The 27072-nt window shown below is 39.7% G+C and overlaps 3 protein-coding genes across 4 annotated transcripts; 2 read left to right on the top strand and 1 right to left on the bottom strand.

Moving 5' to 3' along the window:
* Nucleotides 1-9749: 9749 nt before the first annotated feature.
* On the top strand, nt 9750-14310 carry LOC112192759 (protein LURP-one-related 5). Of its 2 annotated transcripts, XM_024332626.2 has the most exons (3): nt 9750-9773; nt 13239-13587; nt 13748-14310. In XM_024332626.2, exons 2-3 carry the CDS (start codon nt 13306-13308, stop codon nt 14156-14158), a joined length of 693 nt encoding a protein of 230 aa, XP_024188394.1. In that variant the 5' UTR covers nt 9750-9773; nt 13239-13305; the 3' UTR covers nt 14159-14310. The 2 variants fall into 2 exon arrangements, with proteins under 2 accessions (XP_024188394.1, XP_040372814.1); XM_040516880.1 differs by lacking the exon at nt 9750-9773 and having other exon boundaries at nt 13186-13587.
* A 412-nt stretch (nt 14311-14722) lies between these two features.
* Nucleotides 14723-18878, bottom strand: LOC112192758 (ethanolamine-phosphate cytidylyltransferase). The gene is made up of 9 exons (XM_024332625.2): nt 18311-18878; nt 17963-18198; nt 17652-17833; nt 17494-17565; nt 16899-16966; nt 16038-16158; nt 15620-15685; nt 15356-15478; nt 14723-15136 (listed from the first exon to the last, which is right to left on the bottom strand). The coding sequence occupies exons 1-9, from the start codon at nt 18697-18699 to the stop codon at nt 15065-15067; spliced, it is 1329 nt and encodes a 442-aa protein (XP_024188393.1). The 5' UTR covers nt 18700-18878; the 3' UTR covers nt 14723-15064.
* A 2175-nt stretch (nt 18879-21053) lies between these two features.
* Nucleotides 21054-26012, top strand: LOC112193697. Its single transcript, XM_024333926.2, has 15 exons — nt 21054-21385; nt 21480-21610; nt 21683-21815; nt 21895-22051; nt 22142-22220; nt 22568-22608; nt 22686-22802; nt 22917-22997; nt 23392-23454; nt 23576-23627; nt 24088-24162; nt 24875-24922; nt 25035-25070; nt 25162-25236; nt 25677-26012. Exons 1-15 carry the CDS (start codon nt 21226-21228, stop codon nt 25746-25748), a joined length of 1320 nt encoding a protein of 439 aa, XP_024189694.1. The 5' UTR covers nt 21054-21225; the 3' UTR covers nt 25749-26012.
* Nucleotides 26013-27072: the final 1060 nt, after the last annotated feature.

Here is a 27072-nt window from a genome sequence, read left to right as displayed (position 1 = left end):
CCCACCTTTCTTATAACGTGGGTTCGATTCTTGAAAAGCGGAATCGTGGGGATTCACGCAATTAACGAACTAAGAGCGTTCGTAAGACTTCGGACTAAGAGCGTCCGTAAGCATCGATTTAACGAACTAAGAGCGTTCGTATGCTACGGACTAAGAGCGTTCGTGAGCATAGATTTTGACCATTTAAACATCATTGTTTCGGTCTAATCCAAATATTCTTGGAAATTGATTTCTTGGTAGCATTAAGGCTCAGAAATCTTATATTAGTTTTCGTGGAAGCATTGACTCCGAAACTAATACGTTCTTGCTTTCCTTTCAGGATGTAAGACTTGAACGAGCTCGATTTTACTCCATTGGATTCAACTGGCACAGGATATTTATTTGCCTACAATCCAAGAGCCCTGTTCTAAAGGAACCGCTCAAGACTCACAAACTGAGATAGAAAATTCCAGGGCATTTACCTTGATGAAGCGCCACATGAAGATGGCCCTCCAGTTTGAGTACATGAATGAGGATAACGCTAACAACCTTTGGGTTGCGCCTAGTGAACGTTTTAGTAACATTCACAACTTTCCGAACATAGAAGCACGATGGAATAATATCTGCTTCACTATAACTTTGAAAGAGTTATGAAATATTGTTCGGAGGCTCTCTGCATCATATTATTTATGCATGCTTGTGGAAAAACACAAAATAACAAATTGATTGAGAAAACCCTAACATGACCATAGGAGTCATGACGTTGAGGGTATAGGGTTGGACACCATGGCGCCATTTTTTGGCCATGATTGCACTATTCCAACGCCATTGGTTCTAGGGACCATATGTATTGTGTCAATACACCTCAATCAAGAGAGCATCCTCTTCATGGTATTTATGGAGTACTTGATCAATGGTAATCAAGATATCGAGCTATAAAAGACTTTAAATCTGGCGATGAAGATAGAATGCCGCAGATTTTTATTTAGAATAGTCTTTTAATTTCCAAGAATTATGTAATGGCAATTATGCCTTAATCAATAAAATGACTTATTGGATTATCTCTTTTCCTCTAGGCGTACTCAATTAAGTATGATGTCTAGGAAAGTAATTGAGATTAGTGGTACTTAAGAGAGCTTTGCTCCACTGACATCTCTCTCTACTTCCCTGGTCATATTTAATTGGAATTACCGAACGAATTGAGTGACTACAATTTGTCTAATGTTTGATTTTTCTTTGGATTAGATTATGGTCACGAAACTTTGATGTAATCATTGGCTATTATTAATAAAGTATCGATTTATTTTATCTCATGTCATGGACATATTTTTCGAACTTTATTACTTCAAATATATAAGAGCCAATGGTTTTCATGTGGAAACACATTGTGAGAATGGACAAGAGTTCCTTTGCATCACCTCTAATGACTACGGACATAAACGAGTCTTAGAGAAACTTATGTGTCGCTCTAGTGGGTTGTATGCAACCACTATTCGAGTCATTGAATCCAACCATGTCATGAGAGATGATTTATGGGATTCCGACACATATAGGCTTTGGCACGACCGTCTAGGACACCTAGGTCGTGATATGATGATCCGTATATTAAAGACTTCACACGGACATCCATTCTTCAGAACGAAGAGAAGTAAAAACCAAAAATTGGTTCGAGGAGATGCACCTGCGCCTCACGGCGCCAAGACTGTGCAAGACCGGCCACTTAGGGCCGGCGCCGTCTACCCCCTACGGCAACAACATGGCATTGACGCCATGGATCATTGTTTGATTCCTCCTTCTACTTCTAAAGTCAATTGTGACTTCATGGCTAAACCAAAATCCTCATTGGTTGTCTCTAAAGCCCATCATTCGTTCTGCAAAGCCTGCTCTTTAGCAAAGTTAGGATCGAGACCATCCTATGCAAAGGACACCAAAGAAAATATACCATTCTTGCAAAGAATCCAAGGTGATATTTGTGGACCTATTCAACCACCATGCGGACCATTTAGATATTTTATGGTGTTGGTTGATGCATCGACACGCTGGTCACATGTCATGCTATTGTCCACAAGGAACGCTGCATTTGCTAAACTCCTAGCACAAATAATTAAGTTAAGGGCTCACCACCCTGATCATCCTATTAAGTCTATAAGATTAGACAATGCTGGAGAGTTTACATCAAAGACTTTTGATGATTATTGCATGTCCATTGGGATTGATGTTGAACATCCTGTTCCTCATGTTCACACCCAAAATGGTCTCGCAGAAGCCGCCATTAAACGACTACAAATGGTCGCTAGGGCATTGGTAATGCGCACCAATCTCCCTATTTCTGCTTGGGGCTATGCAATTTTGCATGCAGCTGTGCTTCTTCGTCTGAGGCCCACTGCCACTCAACCCTTTTCTGCGTCCCAGATGGTGACTGGGTATGAGCCTAATGTCTCACACTTATGCATATTTGGGTGTGCAGTTTATGTGCCTATTGCGCCGCCACAGCGCACCAAAATGGGTCCTCAACGACGATTAGGCATTTATGTTGGATATGATTCTCCAACTATTATCCGCTACATAGAACCCTTGACAGGCGATCTCTTTACCGCAAGATTTGCGGATTGTCACTTCGATGAGACAGTCTTCCCGTCGTTAGGGGGAGATAAGAACATCAATGTTCAACAGGAACGACCGGAATTATCGTGGTCTGTCCTCACTCTGTCTCATCTTGATCCCCGAACCGCACAGTCAGAAATTGAAGTGCGGAGAATTCTCGATCTTCAGAACGTAGCATAATCGATGCCTGATGCGTTTTCTAATACCGCTAAAGTGACGAGATCACACATACCTGCTGCAAACGTGCCTGCAAGGATTGATGTCCCTAAAAGTAGAGGACATGACGCCAACTCAAGAATGCATGAGCATGGCGCCAACGTCCCATCTCTCAATGATGGTGACGTTGTGGCTAGGCCCACGGCTCCTGCCAGGAAGCGCGGGAGGCCCATAGGTTCGATGGATTCTCGCCCAAGAAAGAAAGCGAGTTCGGCACAAAATAATCCATTAATCATCGATATAAATAATCCATCTCATGAGAATATTCCGGATTATGGTTATGTCCAAGAGACATCATTGGGGGACGCTCCAATGTCAGAACCAACTCCAGAGAATAGAGAGATCTCCATAAATTACACTAGTGTACATGAGATGATGGATAGAAATTCTATGGCAATTGATGATGCATTTGCATATCATATTGCGAAAGGGATTATAGAATATGATGATATCGAACCTCGCTCTGTTGAAGAATGTCAACGAAGATCAGATTGGCCTAAATGGAAAGATGCGATCCAGGTTGAATTGGATTCACTAACAAAGAGACAGGTATTTGGGCCTGTAACGCAGACACCCCCAAGTGTAAAGCCTGTTGGCCATAAATGGGTCTTTGTTAGAAAGCGTAATGAGAAAAATGAGGTGGTAAGATATAAAGCCCGCCTTGTGGCGCAAGGTTTCTCACAACGCCCTGGAATCGACTACGAGGAGACATATTCTCCCGTAATGGACGTTATAACGTTCCGCTACCTTGTCAGTTTGGTAGTTTCCGAAAAACTTGACATGCAGCTTATGGATGTGGTTACAGCATATCTCTATGGGGATCTAGATTCAGAGATATATATGAAGGTTCCAGATGGACTTCAATTACCCAAATCAAGTGGCTCTAAACCACGGAGCGCGTTTTCAATAAGATTAAAACGCTCACTATATGGATTAAAACAATCCGGACGGATGTGGTATAACCGTCTAAGTGACTACTTGATTGGGAAGGGATATATTAACAATGAAATATGCCCATGCGTGTTCATTAAAAGAACAAGTTCCGGATTTGCAATCGTAGCAGTTTATGTCGATGACATGAACCTAATTGGAACTCTAGATGAGTTAAAGGAAACTGCTAATTACTTGAAATCCGAATTTGAGATGAAAGATCTTGGGAAAACACGGTTTTGTCTCGGTTTAGAACTCGAGCACCGTAGTGATGGGATTTTGATCCATCAGTCTGCATATACTCAGAAAATTCTAAGGCGCTTTAATGAAGATAAAGCAAAGCCTGTGAGTACTCCCATGATCGGTCGTAGTCTTGAGCCAGGAAAAGATCCATTTCGTCCAAAGGATGAGGACGAAGAGCTATTAGAGGCAGAAGTGCCCTATTTAAGTGCAATAGGCGCATTATTGTACTTAGCTCAATGCACAAGACCGGATATCTCATTCGCAGTGAACTTGTTAGCTCGACACAGCTCTGCGCCAACACGCCGCCATTGGATTGGTGTAAAGACCATCTTTCGATACCTAAGAGGTACGATTGATATGGGCCTATTCTATCCCTACAGAGAGAAAAGGAATGACGGAAAATTGGGATCGGACCCCAAAAGGCAAAACGCCTCCGTCCATGGAATGGCCGCCGGCCATGTTGCCGGCGCCGGCGCCGCCGCCTGTCATGATGGCCGGCGTCCTCCTATCTCCCTCCATCAAAACGACAATGATGTCTTGATGGGTTTTGCTGATGCAGGGTACCTCTCTGACCCTCACAAAGGTCGCTCCCAAACAGGTTATGTCTTTACCATGGGAAGCACTGCGATATCTTGGAGGTCTACGAAATAGACCCTTGTTGCTACTTCCTCAAATCATGCAGAGATTATTGCTCTACATGAAGCTGTACGTGAATGTGTATGGCTAAGGTCTGTAATTCGACACATTCAAGGAAGTTGTGGTTTGAAGTCTACCACAGATGAACCTACATGCATTTATGAGGATAATGCAGCTTGTATTGAACAAATGAAGTTAGGTTTCATCAAGGGCGACAACACCAAGCATATATCGCCTAAGTTCTTTTATAATCAGCAACAACAATCACTTCTAAAGATTGAAGTGAAACAAATCCGATCAGAGGATAATGTAGCGGACTTATTCACTAAGTCGTTACCTAAATCCACCTTCGAGAAACATGTGAAGAGCATCGGATTGAGAAAATTATCCGAACTCCCACGATTGTAGCAATCAGGGGGAGATATCGACATCAGGGGGAGTTATGATGTCTACATGTTCGATCTCGAAGAGTGAATGACGTGTTGTGCTCTTATTGTCCTTCGACCAGGGTTATTTTTATCCCACAGGGTTTTTTGTTACCTGGCAAGGTTTTTAACGAGGCAACGGATGAAGCGTCACCACCAAGTTTGAGCGGCACAAGGGGGAGTGTTGAAGGAAATCAGCTATTAGTGTGCCTTATCAAACTAGGAGTAGCAATAGGAGAGAAGGTTCTAGATTTCCCAATCCTACACGGATTGATATTCCTTGTAACATTAGATTATGCACTTTGTAATCCCTATATATAGGGCTCCTATTCTCTATAATGAAATACACTTCTCTCATCAATCTCTCTCAATACCAATATACTTAAACATCATGTAATTTTTACAGTTAATTTTTGCATTCGTGTCTATTATTAACAGATTGAGTTTGACACGACATGAATGTAATATGTGAATACAAATCGCTACCTTTTACTACCTTCAACAAAAGTCCAACATAATAGGAATGATGAACATTTTTATAACATACAGTAAGTGAATTAGTCATCCACTAGCTTAAAGTATAAACTTCGAATTGGCTGATGAACTCCTCAATTATGGATTGCTTAATTTTCCTCGTCTATTCTATTCCTAGTCAGTTTTCAAGTTGCTTTCAATAGCAACTTCATTTGTGAACAGAGAACGGACAAGAAGTGGACTTTGCTGCCACTAATTTTGTCACCACTCATTTTACATTAACAAATTCAAAACACTAACAACGTCCTATGAGTTAAACAACTTAATCGAAAACCAAGTGTACGTTCTCACTTATTATAGCCTAATGCGAATTAAAGCTAGAATTAACATCATTATCCCTCATTCCCTCTCTAATTATCCCTATTTTTTTTTATACTCTGGGTCTTCTTAATTACTCCAAAGAAGAAGGGTAATATATGCTTTACACACTCTTCCACCACAATAGTGGGGAGAAAACAAAGCATGTAATTAACAAAAAATTAACCTAATGTGGGGGAATAAGAGAGCATTGATGCTCAGCCAAATTGGTATTGTCAGAATTTATTATTATTGTTATTATTGACTAATACATACCAACAACAAAACATACCTAGCGAAACCCTAGTTTCGAGCCTAAGTGGTGGGGTCGGCGGCCATCGTGTAGAGTCGGTGGCTATCTGCGTGCAGCGTCGGTGATAAGCTTGATGGGCTTCACAGGACGGGTTTGGTGGTTTACTTGATCGATCTCTTGATCGGTGGTTGGCTAGTTTTGGTCGAAACTGGTTTGCTCAAAGGCGACGGTGGCTGGTTGGCTTGACGTTTAAGGGTCGGGTCAAAGGATCAAAGTGTCGAGGAGCAGAGCGGGTTCGTTCGATCTTCCTAGCAAGGCTTGGTCGAGGTTCCGGGAGTCTGAGGCACCTGATCGACTTTGGTTTATTGGGATTGGGTTTCCTGATTTCCAGTGGGGTTGTTGCCGGTTCGGAAGGAAGGCAGCGGACCCAGTTGCAGGTGATGCGGTGCTGGAGGGGCCGGCTGCCGGAGAGCTTGGTGGCGACTGTTTGGCTCCAGTTTTGTTGCAGCTGGTCAACAGTCTCTTTTCTGAGCGGGCGTGCCAGCACCGTTCTGGTGCGGTAGTCGGGGGTGTCCCTTGACCTGACTTCTTTCAAGCAATTGTGGACGAGGAGAGCACCAACCTCGTCGTGGGATTCTTTGTGCCTTATGGTGAGGACTTTTGCTGAGCTTCTTCTTGTTCACACAATGGATACTCAATATTGCAAATTGAGCAGAGCGAAATCACCGGGAAGTATTGAGATCTTGCTAAAGCGTGACTTTAGCTTGGCTGGGTTGCTAGGGCGTTACCCTTGCTTGGCTGGTTCCGTAACCGTTGTGGTCGCGGCACTACCGTCGGCTCCCGAGGAGACTAGGACCGAAGTACGTTGACAGAGGGTTTGGTGGCACTGAAAGTCGGCTTCTGAGAAGACTAGGACTAGGAGTGTGATCACCGCTAAGAGAAAGAGAATGAGAGGAGTTGCTCTTAGAGAGGTTGCTCTAGAGAGAACTTAGATCATCTTAGAGATATTTTGATGTTGTGAATGTGTGTTTTAGAATGAGAGGAGAATGTGTTTATATAGGGAAGAAAAAGAAGAGTGAAATGATGAGTGGAAGAAAAATAATGAAAGTGGAGTATGAAAGTGATTTGTAAAATATGGAAAAGATAGAGAAATGATGAAATGAAAGCAAAGCATGAAGGTGCAGAAACATGGAAGTGATGATGATCTATTAAAGAGATTGTAGTAGAAAAATATATCAAAGGAAAAAAAGAAAAGCATCTAGCTTTCTTCATGTGGGTAGGAAACATGAACATGTGAATATTGAGCTGGTTTTAGGTCAGTTTCTGCCCCTTTATTCCTTCAATTATTTCTCCAACAAGACTTCAGTATGAGCCTTCGACTTCTTCATATGAAATTATCCATCATGAGTGTAGATTACTGTGGTAAAATTTCAGAATTTATTTCCATGTGGTTGGGCCGGAAATTCTGCTGGACCTCTTACAGGTCCAGTTTTCCAGTTTTGCTTATGCAGAAAATTGAACTGATTGTTTGAAGGCCTTCCACTCAAAAATAGCTCTGGCACTCTTCATAAGAAATGATTCTTGAGATGTCTAGTATTAATCTGGAAAGTTTTAGCTCATTTAGATTTCATTTGGTTAGTCTGCCTCCCCTCCTTCCTTGTTTAGCTCGGTTTCTCCTAGCCGAAGTAGGAAAATGTGCTAAAGTTGACTTTTCATGCTTCCATAGTAGGCTTTATTTAGCCTCTAAATATATATTTCGAGCTTGTCGACAATATATATCTTGAGCCACTGATATTGGCTCAATTTCTCCAAGACGTGCCTTGTCAGGCCAAAATGTTCATTTTGGGCCCAAACAGCGACGACAATGGATTGGCAGCAACTGTCTATGACTTCGGCTATTCTTGCTCAGGTTTGGACGGCGGCTGGGGTGGCTTGGCTACTAAGGGCTAGGGCTGATGTCTTGGCTGCTCGGGTTTGGGCTTGGGCCTTTGGGCCTGGGCTCCAACTTGGGTTGCTTGGCTGTAACTAGGCTCACATTTTGGGCTTAGGGTTTTTTAAAAATGTGAGTCATAATTCAGATCATGATTCTTCGGAATTGGTAATTATCTTGAATTTGGAGTGGAGGAAGCGGCTTATGGATGAGGAACTGACTCCTATTTGTTTGCTGGGAAGTGGCTCTCTGTTGGTACCGCAATTGCGTGCCTGGTTAATGGGGATGCTAGTTAATGATTTTGCCCTAGAAGACACGGAGTTGTTCTTTGTTTATGGGTCCGCTTCCAAAGCGGGCTCAAAATGGACTTGTAATGAGTTTACATTGCTTAGATAGGAGCGTTGTAATTACCCCGCCATTTTTCTGTCTTTAATTGTATGTTAGACTCTGGCTTTTTAGCTGGTCATATAATGCAATGAAGCTTTATTTCAAAAAAAAAAAAAAAGAGAGAGAGAGCACTGATGCTTAGTTAAGTGGCTCGATAGATGAATAATAATACTTTTATTGTGTTAAAGGCTTGTCATCCTCTACATGTTCTACATCCCATAGAAAAAAACTAAAGATATAATACGAATTATCCACTGCGGAATCAGAACATCTCGTTAATCGCTATCAGATTGCACTACTATTGCTCAGCAGTCAGCATACCTTTATTTTATCCAACTTTGCTTTTTTGCCTGATTTGAAGAATACTATATGATCAAACTCAGATACCTAACTGAAAGCTTTTAGTTGCATTGTGTTGATGAAAATTAGGCCACACACATGCCTATCGATTCGTATTAATCTGCATCTGTTCTTTTTTAATGTTAGAAGAGTTGAGCCAAACCCTAACCTTTTTGTGTGTGCCTCTGTCATACCACTACTACTATTCCATTACAGCGGGCGTGACTCCATGAATTCGATCTGGTCTTGATTGAGACAAAAGTTTGATTCTCATGAAATGCCACAACCCACATCGAACAGATAGAGCAACGTGTCAAGATTTGAATACTGTAAATTCCAAGTATGCGTGGTTCATCCTTCAGGATTGTGCTAGCTAATAAACTACTTATCATGGATTGTGAAGATAAGTAGATGATCCATATTAAAAACAAAACAAAAGCAAAAGGATAAGTAGCATGGAACATAGATTTTGATAGATCAATGCGCAACTACGTTCTATCGTTGATTCAAATTCCTCTTTCAAAGGGAGGTAAAACACGCATGGAACATAGATTCTGAAAGATGTATGATGACTCTAATGTCCATCTTAGTTTATTTCATTTGGTCAGTTATTATCGACATCTTTATTTTAATTACCGCTAAGTCGCGATCGCTAACAGAATACATGCATTGGAAGGGGTACGATCATTTTGCTTTCTTACTCCTCGGTGAATTCTTGAGAACATCTATAGCAACTAATGAGGTCGATCGATCATTCTCTATTTTAGATCCCATTAGAGGCAATTTATGATACATTGGATATTAAATAAAGTGTCATCGGAGACGGAAATTTTAAGGAGCGCGCATCATTGAACTCCAATCTATAAAACTTAGGGGCCGTGACCACTTACCCAATTTTAGACAAAAAATTGCCCACTTACTCCACCAAGAGTTATTTAACCCCATTTACCCAATCTAACATCTATGGACAATATTGCCCTCATACTCTCTCTCTCTCTCTCTCGACTCCCATCAACCTCTCTCCACCCCTTGCTTTTGGAAAGCCCTCGCCGGAATTCGAATCAGACCCACCGGCCACTGTCGTCGGCGATCTCTGAGTCTGCGACCTCCGCTTCTTCTTCCTCGCCTTCCTCCTACTCCAACTCACTGCTTCTTCCTCTTCACCAACTCGTTCTCCCCAGCCAGATTCCGATTCACCATCTCCGTCCTCCGATTCACCTTCACCCTCCAAGATCCGCGACCTCGCCCGCCACGTCAGCGCCAAGGTCTTAGAAGCTAGATCAAAGGCTGGGAGGCTCCGGTGAGGAGGCTGGATCGGAAGCCGGAATGCAGGCGGTTGGGATCGGTGCTGCAGATGACTCCGGTGAAGGGGAGGCGGTGCTGCAGTTACTTATGGGCTGGCGGAGACGAAGGACGATTTGGTGGGTAGGACGTCGGGATTTTTTTTTTTTTTTTTTTTTTTTAATTTTGATGGTCTACTGGGGGCAGTAGACACATTATTGGCCCCCAGTAGACTTTGATACGAGGGACAGGGATCACTATAGTGTGGTGTTTTGATAAGTTACCTGTTGTTTTCTGTGTATTAAAGTCAAATTATCAGTGAATCCTACAAAAATGTGCATTTTTGGTGGCCTATTGGGAGGCAGTAGAAACATTGGACTTTGTATTGGGGGCAATAATATGATTACTGGGGGGCAGTAATATGATTATAAATTGATCTATTGTTCCTGTAGTGTTTTCATTTTGGTTTTGGGAGTTCATACAATTCACTGGACGGCAATAATATGATTTTTGGGAGGCAATAATATGATTACTGGGGCAGTAATATGATTACTGGGGGCAATAATAGCCGGATTCCGGATTCCAGTCATCTGTCGCCGGATTTCGGTTACCGGTTTCCTGAATCCGGTCACCGGTCGCCGGAATCCGGTCACCGTTCGCCGGAGACCGCGCCGGCCACTGGTCACCGGAGCACAGCAAGGTGGAAGATGACTTCTCTCTCTAAGTGAGAAAGAAGGAGAGGGCAAAAAAGTCTCAAAAAAAAAGAAAAAAGAATTAATTGGGTAAAGGGGAAATAATCCCTTAGAGTGTTTTGGGTAAATGGGGTTAAAAAACAGTTGGTGGAGCAAGTGGGCAATTTTTAGCCTAAAATCGGGTAAATGATCATTTCTCCTAAAACTTATTCACACATACGTATGATTAGGTCGTGGTCAATATGTACGCAAAATACAAAATACTTCTTTGATCGATCTTGCGATAACCGCAACCATATGTCATCTTTGGACTTCTGCAAATTCTTGTATTTATATAGAACCTATTTGCCAAGATTGACATTGTGAATAGAAGGCTAACCTTTTCAAAACAAGTAACTTTGTTATTTTTGAAGATGGTGAAATAATGGTCAATTCAGTAAAGAAAAGCCATTGAGGCATCGACCATCTTCTTTTCATGCGAGTAGATATACATATGGTAAAATATTGATGCTTTAAGCCTTTAATCCAAAGCATGCATTAGTGGACGGGAACTCATTGGAGAGAAGCCAAATTCCTGCCTATGGGCTCCAATTGAATAGATGGCTGCTTATCACCTAATTCTATCTGGCCCCCTTTTGTTTTAAAGAGCGTCGGCTTCCATAGTAGAATCTGTACACGTAAATTATCTAATATTATTCTTATTGTTTTACACGTACGTAATTAAGTCAAGAACTAAAACTAATGATTTTAGAAAGGTGTTAAGGTGGTATTGTTTTGGAGGGAGTCCTTAAACAAATTAGTGAGTGCTTAATGCTTTAGTGACTCAATCAAAACCAGGGGCACTAAGCAAGTTGCTTATAATTAACAATATACAAAACCACTACGTATATAGAATTGTCATGCACTAATGGTATTATATTAGCAAAATTACCAAAACGAAGAGAGCTAGTTAATTCATTTTTAACTGTTTCATTCCAATCTTACATTCCCCTTGCTTAATCAGACAAATTTCTTGTGGCTTTATTCTCCGCTAATTACTCTCTGTTCTGCATTTTTTATGGTCAGTCTGTTCACACCGACAGATCAAATTATCAGAAATTTGAGAATCATGACAGACAGCAAGAGAACAAGTTAACCCTCTTGGTTTCCAACTAAAACCCACAGCACTAATTGTTAGCTGCCTTTGAATATTAGTCACAGAATGAAAAACCTTAATTTATATGATAGAATATCCCAAGTTGAAATATAGAACTCGGAAGTTTTGGATCGAAGTTTCGATATGTAGACAAATGGAATCACATGCATGCATGAAGTTTGAATTGCCTGCAGCTAGCTAACCTCATTGTTTGAATGTTCATGATCGATGTTTAAACTAAGCTAGATTGTATAGACGGTACAGTGATCATGACTTTAAAGAAAATTACGAGACAGTTTGTCTTCCTGGGGTAAGCGCCTTTCTGGTGCAAATAATGCTTATAATTAAAGTTAAAGGAAACACGATGTTGATGATGTTCACTGTTGGATTCACAAAGCCAGAAATGTAGAATGATTACTGTGCCTAACTGCTCGACCATGCACTTATTGTGCCCCCCCAAAAGAAGTGCCATTGCAAGTAGAGAAGTACTAATTAGATATTTCAGAGACACGTAAAACCACAGCATACTTAACAAAAAACTCATGACCAATGCTAGATAAATTTGACAAACTCATGTCGTCGGAGATTTTCACTCAACTAAAACTACATATCCAATCATGACGGCAGCTCAAACTCTCATTTATGAATATTGCTTCCAATTCCAGAGTTTTATCTTAAATAATGCAGTAAAACTGTTTGTTGAAATGCTTAGAAGAGATAAATAGTCTTATAATAAGTAACGGTGGCTAGACATTGTAGTTTCTCCAACATATTGCCCCCAATGCAACATCCACTTCAATTGAAACTTTCCAGCTCCTGTGATTACTTACTCCTTAAACCTGAATTATATCCCCTAATTCCACCGATATTTCTATTTTAATTAGAAGGGTTCGACAAAAAGTGTTCAATAAAGTGCCTCAAAGAGATAACTAGTTTATCATCCCCCCACAAAGACAACGCTCCTCCTTCCCCCACTGTTAAAACACGTTACTGCAATCTATCGTACAGGCTAGGGCAGATTTTATATTTCAGGCGTAGGATGGTCACAGCTGAGGTCAGGGGTCTTCCAATTATGTTTAAAAATGAAGCAAAAGAAAATAACAAAGAGGAAACCAGCCGGGCTCGTTGAATACTAATTATAGTAGATATAAAGCTATAGCTATGGTATTGGGGACCTACGTAAGAATTTTGTGTTAACCATTAAGCTGGACATAGACACACATAGCTTTCTCTCTGTTTCCACCTACTTACGTCCTCCTCTCTCATAGTACATATCAAATTCCATATCTATATAACTAGTCTCGCCCTATCTAGAATCCTTAAGTACCTCAACTCAAACCACTCACCACCACTATTCCTCTCTCTCTCTCTCTCTCTCTCTCTCTCAAGACCTTTCGGATCATACTGTGTAGAAAAAGCTAGCCATGTCGAAGATTCATCCAGCTGCAGAGAATAGATACCAATATCAAGATCGTGGGGTTCACCATCATCAGTTGGAAGATGCTCATGATGTAAACCCATCTGTGCTCACTGTATGGAAGAGATCTAGCATGAGTTTTCAGGGAACTGATGGATTTACAGTTTTCGATAACCAAGGAATATTGACTTTCCGAGTTGACAACTATTCCAGGAAGAACTGCGGCGTTCGGAAAGGGCTCGTCCTCATGGACGGAGCTGGAAGAGCCTTGCTCACTCTCAAACCCCAGGTAATTGTTGTTCTCTACGTGTACATATACCAGCCTCTGCGCAGGCGCGTTATCTTCTACAAATGGTTTTTCTTTTATCGTGCAAGTGAATCTGATATGAGAACAAGTATGCATATATACAAATACATGGTAGCTAATCAAGTCCATTTTGTACGAACAGGTTCTGAGTATGCAAGACCAATGGAACGCATATCCAGGAGACTATGGATGTGCAAAGAGTCCCAAGTCCAGTAGAGTATTCACCATGAGAAATACTGGGTCTGGTCTTTTTGGCCGCGGCAATAAAAGTGAAGCTACAGCCGAGGTGTTCATGGGATCCGAAACTACGAGCCCTACACCGGATTTCAGAATCGAGGGTTGTTTTCGGAGGCGAAATTGCAAAATCAGGAGCAGCAGTGGACAACTGGTGGCCAATGTAGCTAGGAAAAGAGTAAACAACACTGTCATGCTTGGGGAGGATGTGTTCAGCTTGGTGGTACAACCAGGGTTCGACCGTGATCTTATCATGGCCTTTGTAATAGTCCTGGATCGCATTTGTGGGAAGCCTTTAACCCCAATTTTATGTTCTTGATTGATTGTCATTTGAGTGATGTACAAAAATAAAGCCACATAAAGAAGATACAAATTGTAAGGAGTAGAGCCAATTAGGGCCATTACTACTCCAATTTTCTTGTACTTAAATAAGAACCGAGTAGTTTGCGCTCGTCTTTTTCCTTGTTTCTATTATTTCCATTTTTAGTTTCCTTCGTTTTTGGCTGCCAACTTGATTGAGTTACAGTAACACACAAGACTGTTACAGGCTAACAGCCTCCGAGATATCTGATTTATTGAAAACATTTTGATGGGACAACACATGCTGATCTCTCTCTTATTCGTGGTGTGAGCAACACATGATCAGTAATCGTTAGAGGACGACAGTAAACGATCGTCCCAGCCAAATCGACAGACTGTCGGTATGGCCTTGCAAAAATACTTTGTCGACTACTAGCACCATGTGTAAGAGAGAAGCCACAAGGCATGTTACAGCAAGCAGGTGGTGTACTGGCGTTACAGTGCAGCACCACATGTAAGAACTGTACATGCCAGGTTTATGCGTAGATATTTGTTTCAAGATCTGCACAGCAGAAAAATTATATTGCATCGATCTGTAACCACACTAAACTTCTATTAATGTAAAAAAAAAGGGCATGAACTTGCAAACTCCAAAAAGCTCATGTCATTCCACCTAACAAACCAGTATTCCTCAAGTTCTAGGTTTGGAATTGGATTCCAAAATAGTAATCTAAACAAACAAAAAGATAAGTACATAACAACACGACTCAGGAATCACATGTAATCTAGGATCTGGAATCAAAGCATGTGAATATATCAACCCAAGTGGGCGGTCATCTCTGATGTTAGTACTACTTGGTAAAACTGCCAAAATAACAGGTGCAGCCAATGCCCTATCCATGGATCATCGCCTCAGAGATCAACATCAATCACCAGTGACATAAGACTTGCCTTCATAATACTTTTTCTCACTAGCTGCCTTCTTCTCATTTCGTTTCTGCAGCAAAAAAACAAAATCCAAAAATTATAAGTATGTTTAGGGTGTGGAAGGAAAAAAGCAAGGATATCAACTAGAAGCAAAGCAGCTAAAACTATATTTGTTTAAGCGTATGGACACAAATGATAGTATACTGTGCTTTTAAAATTATCATGTTGGCAGTTTAAATCATATCTTATGTGTTATGAAGTTCAAAAGGTTCAGGAATTAGAGAGGAACCTGGTATGCTTCATGATTAGATACAATCCTCCTAATTATAGTGGAAGTTGTAATATCAAGCGGGCTTTCCAAAACTTTAAAGATACCCATACTGATTGGAACTTCATATGGATTGCCTGTCTCCTGTAAGAGAATAATAAAGAACAGTAAGTAACTAACCAAAGCATCTTGGTACCTCCATATAAAGCAATGAAATATCTTTTTGTTGGTGAAAAGTGATGGTAAAATATAACATCACCAATAGCAATTTGTTTTGCCATTTACCTTCTCAAAATTGTTATTCTCAGCTACTGTCCCGTGGACAACCAAAGAGATGTTGAAAGTAGTGATCTGCAGTCAAAAAATGTTCCAAGACAATTATATAATGTAAGTATGGAAACTGTTATAAATAAAGTATCCAAGTTGACAAATCCATGGAAAAGTACTAAAATGCACAATGTATTGGCACCCAATTTCAATTAACAGATATATCCAGAACTCTTCATTATATTCATGAAAGGTGGCATTAATATGGAAGTCATCATTGAAGGCTAGGAGTGAATTACATAGGTCCCATACACAACATCCTACTAAGGAACTTTTACCAAGGAAAGATATCACACCAGAAGGACATCAAAAGAATACAGGAAAAGAATGAAAACTGACTAAACCAAAGTCTCTACAAATGAGAAGAAAAGCTTACCACATCTTTTGTAATTTCCCATGGAGCACCAATTATAACCTCATCTACATAGCGGCAACCCAAAACACTTAGGCTTCTTTCATGAAGGTTCATGATGGGGCGATGTGCACCTCTACTAGCACTGCAGTGCAGTTAACACAAATAAAGTTATTACCAAGTACATTGTAGAGTACAAAACTAGTATCAACTATAAAGAAACTATTCTGACTTGTGGATAAATCATGATTGGAGGTCACAATAACAAAAAAATGGCCAGATGAGACAGTAAAGAGGAAACTGATAAAAAAATAGGCAAAGCAAATCAAATTTCATGAAAGAAATCTTTACTTGCTCAGCCGATATTTCAGAACAGTTTATAGGCATCTGTCACAACCACAACCATTGTGCTACTCAAAACCCATTTGATGAGCTAGCGCAATGGCTAAAAAATGACTCATGGACTCGCTTAATTTTCATGTGAAAGAGATGGTATCCAAACATTCAGCCACATACACGAAAAAAGGTAGAAACCTCTACACATACAAATGACTCATCAAACATTCAGACACATACACAAAAAAGGGTAGAAACCTCTACACATACAAATGACTCATCAGTATGAGTCAGTTCTAGGTGATGGTCAAATGGTATAGGCATCTAAAGTAGTCCAAGTGACTAAAGGATTATCAATTTATCGTTGCTGAAAGTTATACAAACTAACATGTGAAGGTTTTACAATTTCAACTAAATGTAAGAAATAAACCTGGTCCCTCTCTAGAAACATATATATGGGCAAATGACTAAAAAGCTATATATATATATATATATTATACATTGTAAAATGGAAGCTTTCATAAAGAGTGAGAAAGCAGGAAATGAGACCTGACAGTTTGATCAGTGTGTATTCCAACAAGAAGAAAATCCCCAAGCTCTCGAGCAAGCCTCAAGATCTGTATGGAAAAGAAATGCACAAGTATCTAGATAAGTAAGTTTTCACCCTCTTGATCGTTTATTGCCTAAACGTTCATTAGGGAAAGCAATACCAGATGAGAGGAGAAAGGAACAAACTTCACTGAAATCCAAAGCATACTAAAACTAATAGGAGCAGAATAGTACCATACTGGACAGAATAGACTGAAAAAAAAAAAAAGAGACCCTCAAGTATTTACAGAAAATTGGAACAGGTATAATATATATATATATATGTGTGTGTGTGTGTGTGCGCGCGCGCGCGTGCGCACTGAGAGAGAGAGAGAGAGAGAGAGAGAGAGAGAGAGAGAGCTAAAAAAAGGGTTTCATTTTCTTTTCTTTTATTGTTCAGGATTTCCCTTAATTACAAAAAAGGAACCAGTTACACAATTAATTGGGAATAGATATTATAACCTTATAGCTACCAGATGCATTACTAAGAATTTGGAAGTGCATGTTAAGAAAGAGAAGAAGATCAGTTGCATGTGAACAAAGTCATTCACATTACCTCGACATGTCCAGCATGAAAAAGATCAAATGCACCATCTATATATATAATGCGCGCATCCGACTGAGGTCCCTGCAGTCAAAGCCAAAAACAATTCATCAATAACCGTTGAAGTCCATCTCACCAGTCACCCAATTACAACTAAAAGAGTGTAGTACTTTTCCATTAGAAAACTGAACAATTCTACGAGATGTTGGCAGGAAGTGAGACACACGAGTTCCACTACCCGATCCACCATCTTCAAGCTTCTGACCGTGACCATGGCTGAACTGTCTTTGCAAGGAAGAATGGTTGCGGTTTTCAGTAACTGACCTCTCTCTCACACACAGAAGCATACGACCTGCATATCCCCACCAAATTTAGACCACCAAATGCCAACTACATTAATTCGCATTCCATGCTAGAATTGAATTACAATAAGCATAACGATCGACAGAAGTGACCGAGATTCATAAAAATGAAAACACACCAACAATGTCAGTGCTGGAGACCCCTTCGGTACGTTTGATCTGCTTGTAGCGGCCAGCTTTCTTTGCGAGGGCATAAGCGTCGGTTCCGTCAGGAAGAACACAGGGGTCGTCCCCATGAATGATATAGTCTATATCATACTCATCAAACAACTTCTTCATAAACTCTTCAGTTATAGCATATGGTGCATCCGGAATAACCTCATCAACCCATTTCACAGCTTTAACCATAATCATCCTATAACACAATAATTACGATCCTAATAAGCTAAAATTCACTACTAATCACAGTGCTAAATCAGCTGTTTACATATCTAATGCCAGAAATGAAAGAAAAAAAAAGTTGGTACCTTTCGTTGAGAGGGGTGACAGGGGGGCCTTTATTGACGATGATTTCGGCGTCGCTGACAACGCCGACGACCAATTGGTCGCCGAGGGCACGCGCCTGACGGAGCGCGTTGCAGTGGCCGTAGTGCATCATGTCAAAGCAGCCGTCCATGTAGACCCGGACGGGTCTGTTCTTCTTCCTCCTCCATCGAATTGGAAGAGGGAGGTGGGGCCCGCGCTCGGAGGAGCCGAGCATGGAGACTCCGACGCCGATCCCGACCGCGACAACCACACCGCCGACGAGACAAGTGGCGACGAACCGCGCCCAGCTGCGCGCATTCTCGGACGGACCCGCATCGAAACCCATTTTGTTGTTAAAGTTTTCCAAATCAAGGAGAGAGAGCTTTAACATTCAAAAGCTGAAAGGAAGAAGAAGGAGAAGAAGAAAGATTGCATTTTTGGTTGGGTTCAGGGTTCCCCTCACTTTTCTCTTTCTCGCTGAAATTCGATCCCTCCACCTTGCTTTTGCTTTTTTGTTCGCTCCGCGTTTTCGTGTGAGGCGGGTGATAGCTGGGCTTGGGCCACCCGTCCGCATCGCAATTTTAACATCCTTCTTCTAGCCGTCTAGTCGACCTATAAATAAACTCGGTTTGTTTGTCCAAAAAAAACAAAATTGAATTTGGAGCGGATCGCCCATAAATTTGAATGAGTTTAGTAACAATAAACTTCAACTCATTCTGATTTAATAATCTGTATGGTGAATTAATGAATTTTCGATCCGCTAGATCAATTCGTTTAATATAGTGAATATTCTTAAATTTTAAATAATAAATTTTTATTCATGATACTTCATAAAACCTCAATAAAATATTTCGCCATTTCATTAAGGGATCATTCGTGGGACACATTTTCGATCATATTTATCATCTCGACTGTTAAGTGGTTAAGACTCTATGAATAGATCATTCATGCAAATTTCAGCCAAATTGATGACCGTTAAAGTATCGAACAAGATTAAATCAATGTACGAACCGAATCTGTCAAATCTAAACCGTTCGTGTTCATAATTGTAAATCCGAGTTACGAATGTCTTAATGATTATCAATTTGGATGAAAATTTCTATAAAGGATCTGCTCATATATACCTAAAAACTGAACGGTTAAGATGTGAATATATGATCGAAAAGTAGGTCTAATGAGTGATCACTTAAAATGGTCAAAAAAAAGGATCCATCACTAGAAGGCCCGTGTGTGTAATGCCATTCCATTAAGAGCAAGTTTACACGTTGGGTCACCGGGTCACTTACTATTCACTACTTTTTAGTGTATATTTTCATTCTCTGGGTCCCGAAATACACTGTGCCAGTGACCTAGGGCACGAAATACACTGTGCCAGTGACCTAGGACACGAAATACACTGTGTAGGTCATCATGGTGACCCAGAACACTATACTGGGTGACCCAGGGCACGAAATACACTGTGCTCGTGACCCAGAGGGTGAAATTAACACTAAAAAGCCGTGAATAGTTAGTGACCTGGTGACCTCACTGGTGAACTTGCTCTAAGAGATCTCATTTTTTTTTTGTCATTTTAAGGATCCTTTACGGGACCCACTTTTTTATTATCACATATTGGCATTTTGACCGTTTAGTTTTTAGAACTACATGAATAGATCACTTATGTAAATTATCAACCAAATTGTTGACCGATAAGGTATTAAAATAGATTAAATCAATAGACGAATCAGATCTGTCTAACTTGAACCGTTCATGTTTTAATTATAAATCACAGTTATGAATGTCTTAACAATTATCAATTTGGCTAAAAATTTACTTAAATGATCTATTCATATAGACCTAAAAACTAAACGGTCGAGATGCAGATATGTGATTGAAAAGTTAGTATAATAAGCGATCCTTCAAAATGGCCGAAAAATGAATCCCTCACTATATACGTGTGTGTGTGTGTGTTTGTCCGTTCTAGAGTGGACCTCCTCAAACTTGAAGTTTGAGAATTTTTACTTATTTTCACAACTATACAACCAAACTCAATGATTTTCACTCATTGGCTATTTAGTTTCCTATGCAAAACTTGTGTCTACAAAAAATAAACCAAATTCATAATCATTTGGTCATTGAAAATGTGAAAATAAATGTAGTCCGTTATATAAAATTAGAACAAACATGGCGCTAATCAAATGGTTAAATGTTTTTTAGCTTATCTTTTGCAGGATTCATTTGTGTATATGTAACTAGAGGTTGAGTAGTTTAGATTATCAAAATACAAGCTAAAAATATAAGCACCCTCAAATTCAATTTTAAGAAGGACTGGATCATTAACGAAGTACATCAATCTATATTCTTAGTTGATCCGTTAAATACATGAATTAACATATCCAAACTATTAACAGTTCAACGGATCAAATTTTCAATTCAAATATGTCAAGTAACCACAAATTCCGACTTAATCAGTATCAAAACTCGGCCCCATTTACAGGTCTACTTGCGTCACCTTTTGTCGCATTTTCTAACAAAAAGAATTAGGCCATCTCTAATGACTGATGGCTATATTGGGCCCGAGCTAATTCAAGAATCATGATCTCCTCAAACGACCGTAATATCATTAGTTTTACTAAACGTGTTTCTGTTCTGAGTACCGACGACGTGTCAAATTATTTTTGTAACTGTCAATATCCCAAAAAATAACAACAAAAAATGGAGTGAAAATTGTGGGTTTGACTCATAAGGCTATAGACCCGTGGGCTTGAAAGTCTTGCGGAAGTGTTGGTGGCGTGGACTCCACTGCAATTTGCTCTCTGATTTTGATTTCGGTTTATTCCATTTCAAAGTCCGTTATTCCACCGCAACTCCTTCCCTTTTCTCCTGTTTGCCGACGGCGACCTGAAACAAAAGAGATCGAGGCGGGTTCCTATTGCCAATGGCTTCCACGGAGGGTCTGGTCCCCATAACCAGGGCTTTTCTCGCTTCTTATTACGACACCTACAATTTCCCTCCTCTCTCCGACGACATCCCCCGCCTCTCCTCCGAGATTCGCTCCCTCACCGCCGATTTGCTCTCCAACTCTCCCGCCACTCCAGGTACTCTAAATTACTGCAATTTCAGTTTAAAAAGTATTGATCTTTGCTTGCGAATTTGAACTGTGAGTGAATCAATGAGAGTGTGATTTTATAGGAGAAGAGAGATTAGTAATGGATGAGTTAGCGAGTCCGCCGCCGCATAAAGTGGATGAGAATATGTGGAAGAATCGGGAGCATATGGAAGAGATAGTCTTTTTACTTGACAGACCTCATTGGCCTCAATCGGTGAGCATTCATGTGAATGTTAGGTTGGTGTTACCATTCATTTTGTTTCTGATTTACTGGTGCTATGAGCAGCTTCAAGAGCCTTCAAGTCCCGAGGATGCTCAGCTTGCTACTGTTTTTACTCGCCTGCATCATAAGTTCAATACGACCTTGAAGTCATTGGAATCGTTTCAAGCTAACAACTCTGAGCGTGTGTTCAATACAGGTTTGTTTGATCTCTGTTGTTAATGTTGAGGTTTTGGAGTTGGGATGGTTTTGTAATGGGATTGTGAATATGTTTGCAGTTATGACTTACATTCCTCAAGATTTTCGGGGGAGGCTTATTAGACTGCAGAGGGAGCGATCCGAGAGGAATAAGCAAGCGGAGATTGATGCTATGATTAGTTCTGGGGCAAGTATACGTGATCGTTATGCTCTCCTGTGGAAACAACAAATGGAGAGGTGAGACTCCTCCCTTTTTTATTTTTGTTTACTGAGTCAGGTTGCTGCCTGTGATCCACCTTACATACTAGTTGTTCACGGCCCTTCCAGGAGGAGACTGTTGGCACAGCTTGGCTCTGCTACTGGTGTCTACAAAACCCTTGTCAAGTACTTGGTTGGGGTTCCACAGGTATGCTCTTGTGGCATTTGCCTGCCACTTTTATTTTGGCTGGTTTGGTCATTACTCTATCCTTGTTTGGACCTTTATTTTTAGTTCCTATTTTGTTCATTGCAACAGTTACCTGTTCTTAATGTGTGATTAGCACTTCTCGATTTGGTGTGCAACTGTTAGGGTTCCCTTTGTGGTTCTCTCATGTTGTTCGTGTATCTATCTAGTGAGAGAGTGATTTTTGATGCAGTTTCAGAGTGTACATTATTCTGAGACATTTTTTAAATGCATGCTTTACCTTGGTAATATTACACATTTAGACTATGATCATTTGTAACTGTTCTGGCACACTTGCTTTTGCGGTGCAGGTTTTACTAGATTTTGTTCGCCAAATAAATGATGATGATGGGTAAGTTCTTTTGGGGGAGTAGAGTTTATAGCATCTTCGATAGTAACATAATGGCTTACTGCATCCTTTATTAATAGGCCCATGGAAGAGCAACGACAGCGTTATGGACCGCCTTTGTACAGCCTTACAACTATGGTGCTTCTTATACGTCTGGCTATTTTGCTGTCTCGGGGGCGGTTTGAAACTAGAAAATTGTGAGACACTTTGCATAATTTTTATCTCTAGTTTTTCTATCCAAACCATATTCCTATTTATCTTTCCTGTTGCACTTTCGTTTGCATTGACTTTTTGTTTCATATAATGAGCAGAAACAAGCAAGAGGTAGCTGTCTTGGAACAAGCTGTTGACGTCTACACCACTGAGTTTGAAAGGTTTATTAGGTTTATCAGGTATTAATGCTATTTCCTCTGTTGACCTGGTAACATTAGTTGATGTTATTATTTATGGTAATGATTCTTTTCACCATCTCTTCTTCTTAAAAAAAGCATATTACTTTCAAAGTTTGAATTTATCTACCCTTTCCTTTTAGCTAGTGTTTGATTATTTCTTTACACCCTTTTCATCCCATAAATGCGTAAAAGTGAAAATTGACAAATAGATTTCATGGTATGCTGCTTCTGATCATGCCTCATTTAAGTTTGCATGAACTGATATAGCTAAATGCCAAAACGAAGCTGTGTTGTCTTCTTGGGCCGTAAATCTGACTTCAAATGTACTGCCCACTGCCGCTAGACTGTCAGCTACTTATTTCTATATCAATTAATGTAATATGCATTTTTTCAGTGAGGTTTTTGCGAATTCGCCCTTCTTTATTTCAGCAGAGGTTGCCGGTGCATTAGATGGAGGGTTAGATTCTGTTATTTTTCTTTCTTTCCTTTTCTTTTCCTCCTTATCATGCTTCACTTCTCTATATTCAAAATATGTATATACATATATAATATATAATATTTATTCGCTTCCTGTACAGGAATAATGATGATTACAAAGAGACAACTGTTCCTGCCGGTAAAACACATGAGGTATGTTTCATATCTGTTGGACTCCTTTAATTTTGGGTGGATGCTACTTATATTCATTCAGATCAGTATCACCCTTTATCTAGTCCAGATGTGATTGAGAGATCAGTTTGAATGTGTGACTGAAAGCCCAAGTAACTGGGTAATGTGTTATTTGATTTATGATTTGTTGGTGTTTGTAAAAAAAAAAACTACAAGTTTTCAATTCTAGTACATTGAGAGTAAGGAAAATCTGAAAACTTGTCCATCTGAACTGAGTAATGTGTTATAAGATTTACTCAAGCTTAGTATAGTAGGTAGTGAAGAAACTTAGTAAGTAATATAGGTTCAGAAACAACCTTCTTAACTAGCTGGTTTGTGGTATAGAAACAATCCTGCAATTATCTTATTCAGTTTCTCTGTCAAATATTATTGCAATACTGCTCCAAACTTATGGCATTTTGTAATTTCATCACTCTTGTAGGTTTCTCTGTCTGTGGACTCGATAAATTCGTATATTGCTTGGGATTTTTCGCTTTTGCAAGGGAAGATAAACTTGGTATCGTTCCTAAATTTCATTTCATTACTCGGTGAATGTGTCTTCTTCTTTCATAGCCTGACGAAGTATTCTTTCATCTGTGATGTGAATGCTATGGCCTTCTTTGTTTCCTGTAGTTCTCTGTTGTGTAACTCGTGCTATTTTCTTGTATGCCTTGTTTGTTTGGAATGAGATTGGTAATGAGTCTAATAAAATTTATTGATGAAATGGCAAATTTTAAACTGTATGAAGATTGTGTGAGGATATTGGGTTGGAATACTCACTTTCTGGTCATTGTTCGACCCAAGGTTGCCATTCTGAGTACTATGAGGTTGAATATAGCAAAAAAGTGCTCGCTTTTCAGATTCTCCAGGAAATTTGGCTGCATGGTTGTATAATGATATCCTTGTGAAGATTATCTTTTTATTCATCTCTTTATTCTGACAGGATCACCCTTGTTTTGAACAGATGCCTTTTAGTTATTTTCTGAGATAATATTTACTTCTGATATAACATTATGAATGATATATGTTATTCGGCTTGTGAAGGACCTTTAGAAATTACCCAAACCCCTATGTTTGATAGTACTTTAGTAGTTCTTGAATGTATATTATCTTTGAGTTCAGATGATTGATAATGAGATATGCTGTATAATATCAATATGTGTTCCAATTATTAAAATAACTCTATACTTCTTTATGAGAAATTTCTGAAGATTGATGTCTGTGGTCAGGATATCGGATTTAGTGTGGAGTATACAAATGCGTCTGGGGTTAAATCTGTAAGATGAGCCATGATTACATGAATGTTATTATGTACCGCGTTCACTGCTTTATTGGTTTTAACTGAATTGCTTTTTTGCAACTACCCTGCGGCATTGATGGTTACTGCAGCTCATTTTACCTTACAAACGTTACGAGTCTGACCAAGTAAGTTTAATATTTCTTCTCATAAGTTGTCTTACGAGTCTCTTGACTTTCTGTACCCAAAAAGTAGTCTCTTGATGAAAATATTTTGTAGGGGAATTTCTGCACGTGTGAGGCTGGAAACTACAAACTCATTTGGGACAATTCATATTCAAGTTTCTTTAAGAAGGTATGCAGACGTGTTTGGTTCTATGTTCTGTTTATGTTTTACTTTCCCACTTGTCTTGTCATATCATCGCTTTGAAAAATCACTGGACAATTTGGGATTTGACGGTTGAAATTATGGTAATACCGCTAATAAAAATGTAAATCTCTGGAAATTTCCTCTAGACACAACTGAATTATTTTAATATCACTTGTGTCAGCTCGCGGCTCAATCGACCTATTTTGCTTACACTCAACATTTTTTTTTAGTAATCCCATAAATTATCACTAGATATACCGGCTTGAAGCCATTTCAATTTCCTCATCTCTACTGGATGATAATCGTCTGAAAATAATTGAAACGCGAAGTCTCTGGCCAAAATTCCTTTGTTATGGTGCCTGCGATTCCTATTCTGGGCTGATCATATCAGAACTTTCCAACTTTTCTTGTTTTGTGGAATATAGGTGCTGCGCTATAAGGTAGATTGTATACCTCCAGTTGTTGAAACGGTACCTCCTGTTGAAGTTGAAGAATGAGGATGTTTAACACCACCTCAACTTGAAGAGGATGTTTTAGCCTCATCTGATAGATGCTATCAGCATTTAATTTCTGTTGCTTTAAATTGTATCATGTTATTCATTGTTCTTTGCGTTGCATCTCCCAAGGTTGGTTGTCCATATTGATATCCATCTTATCAGGGATGCTTTTGTTAATTGATGTTACAGAATGTTGTATCATACCCTTTGTATATTTGACTGATTACCTCAATGTATTCTTGAACAATGCCTATCAAAGTATCATTACTTATAATCCTGTGAATCTCATCCTGAATTACATGGAATCAACCTTCCATGGCTGAAACAAAAGATGACTAGATCACATAAGGAATTAGCCAAGTAGTTTAGTAACCACAGCAGCCACGTTTATTCAGTTGGTCTTTGCACAATTCATCGCAGAGATTATATTCTATCTACTCAAAGAGCATCAATTCATCACAGAGATTATATTCTATCCGCTCATAGAGCATCTCTGTTAGAGTTCTTGTTAACGGTCGATTATCTAACAAATTTTGTTGAACCATCTAATTATGAACATAGAACACTTCTGGGCACAATGTGATGGTAGAAACAGCTGAATTATAGAACTAAGCAGAGGAAGCAACACCAACGTCTAATATTAACTTAAACTTTCATTAAAAGTTAGTGGGGAGAAGGATACAGGGCTAGGGAGTCGTTAACTATAACGTTAGTAAATTTCCACGCACATTGTCTGTCTTTTGATATCGCTTCAGTACTGAAATTCGGGTTTGAACTCCTACATTCTTCTCTCGCAGTTTTTTTTTCCTGTCTGTCTGAATCTCTGCGCTTGCAAATATTCTAGGTCCAGTTTGAGCCCCGTCCCGTTTACCTCTTATCCCTTCATTTGCACCAATGCTGCATTCTTATGCTGCTTATGCATTACAGATAGAGTTGATATTCAACGATCCCATTGCTCCTTTATCTGACTATATTCATTATTGGTGTCCTCTAAATTCTTCCTTCGATCCAAAAAGTTCTTCTATGTCTTTTGATAATGATTCAAGTTCTGAAATTTGCGCCTGTAATCCCTCATTGTCCCTCTCAGCTGTTGTACTATAGTTTCTTTTTTCTCAATCTACACTTGTGTATCCATTTTTCTGACCTCGAGAACTCTTTACAATTTATGGAAAGCGTGCAATGCTCACGTTCACCACAGCCAACATTCATGGAGCCAAACAATGGTTCCCAAGTTCCAATTCGGGCAGTCTCTTCAGCAACCTCTTACTGAAGTATGTAATATCAAAAAGGGTGAGCAAAACCATTAGTTCATAACACAGAGCAA

The sequence above is a fragment of the Rosa chinensis genome, chromosome 3, assembly GCF_002994745.2.
Source record: "Rosa chinensis cultivar Old Blush chromosome 3, RchiOBHm-V2, whole genome shotgun sequence".
In the NCBI taxonomy this organism is placed as follows: domain Eukaryota; kingdom Viridiplantae; phylum Streptophyta; class Magnoliopsida; order Rosales; family Rosaceae; genus Rosa; species Rosa chinensis.
The sequence above is the reverse complement of the archived record's forward strand: the minus strand, read 5'-3'. Positions and strand labels throughout refer to the sequence as shown.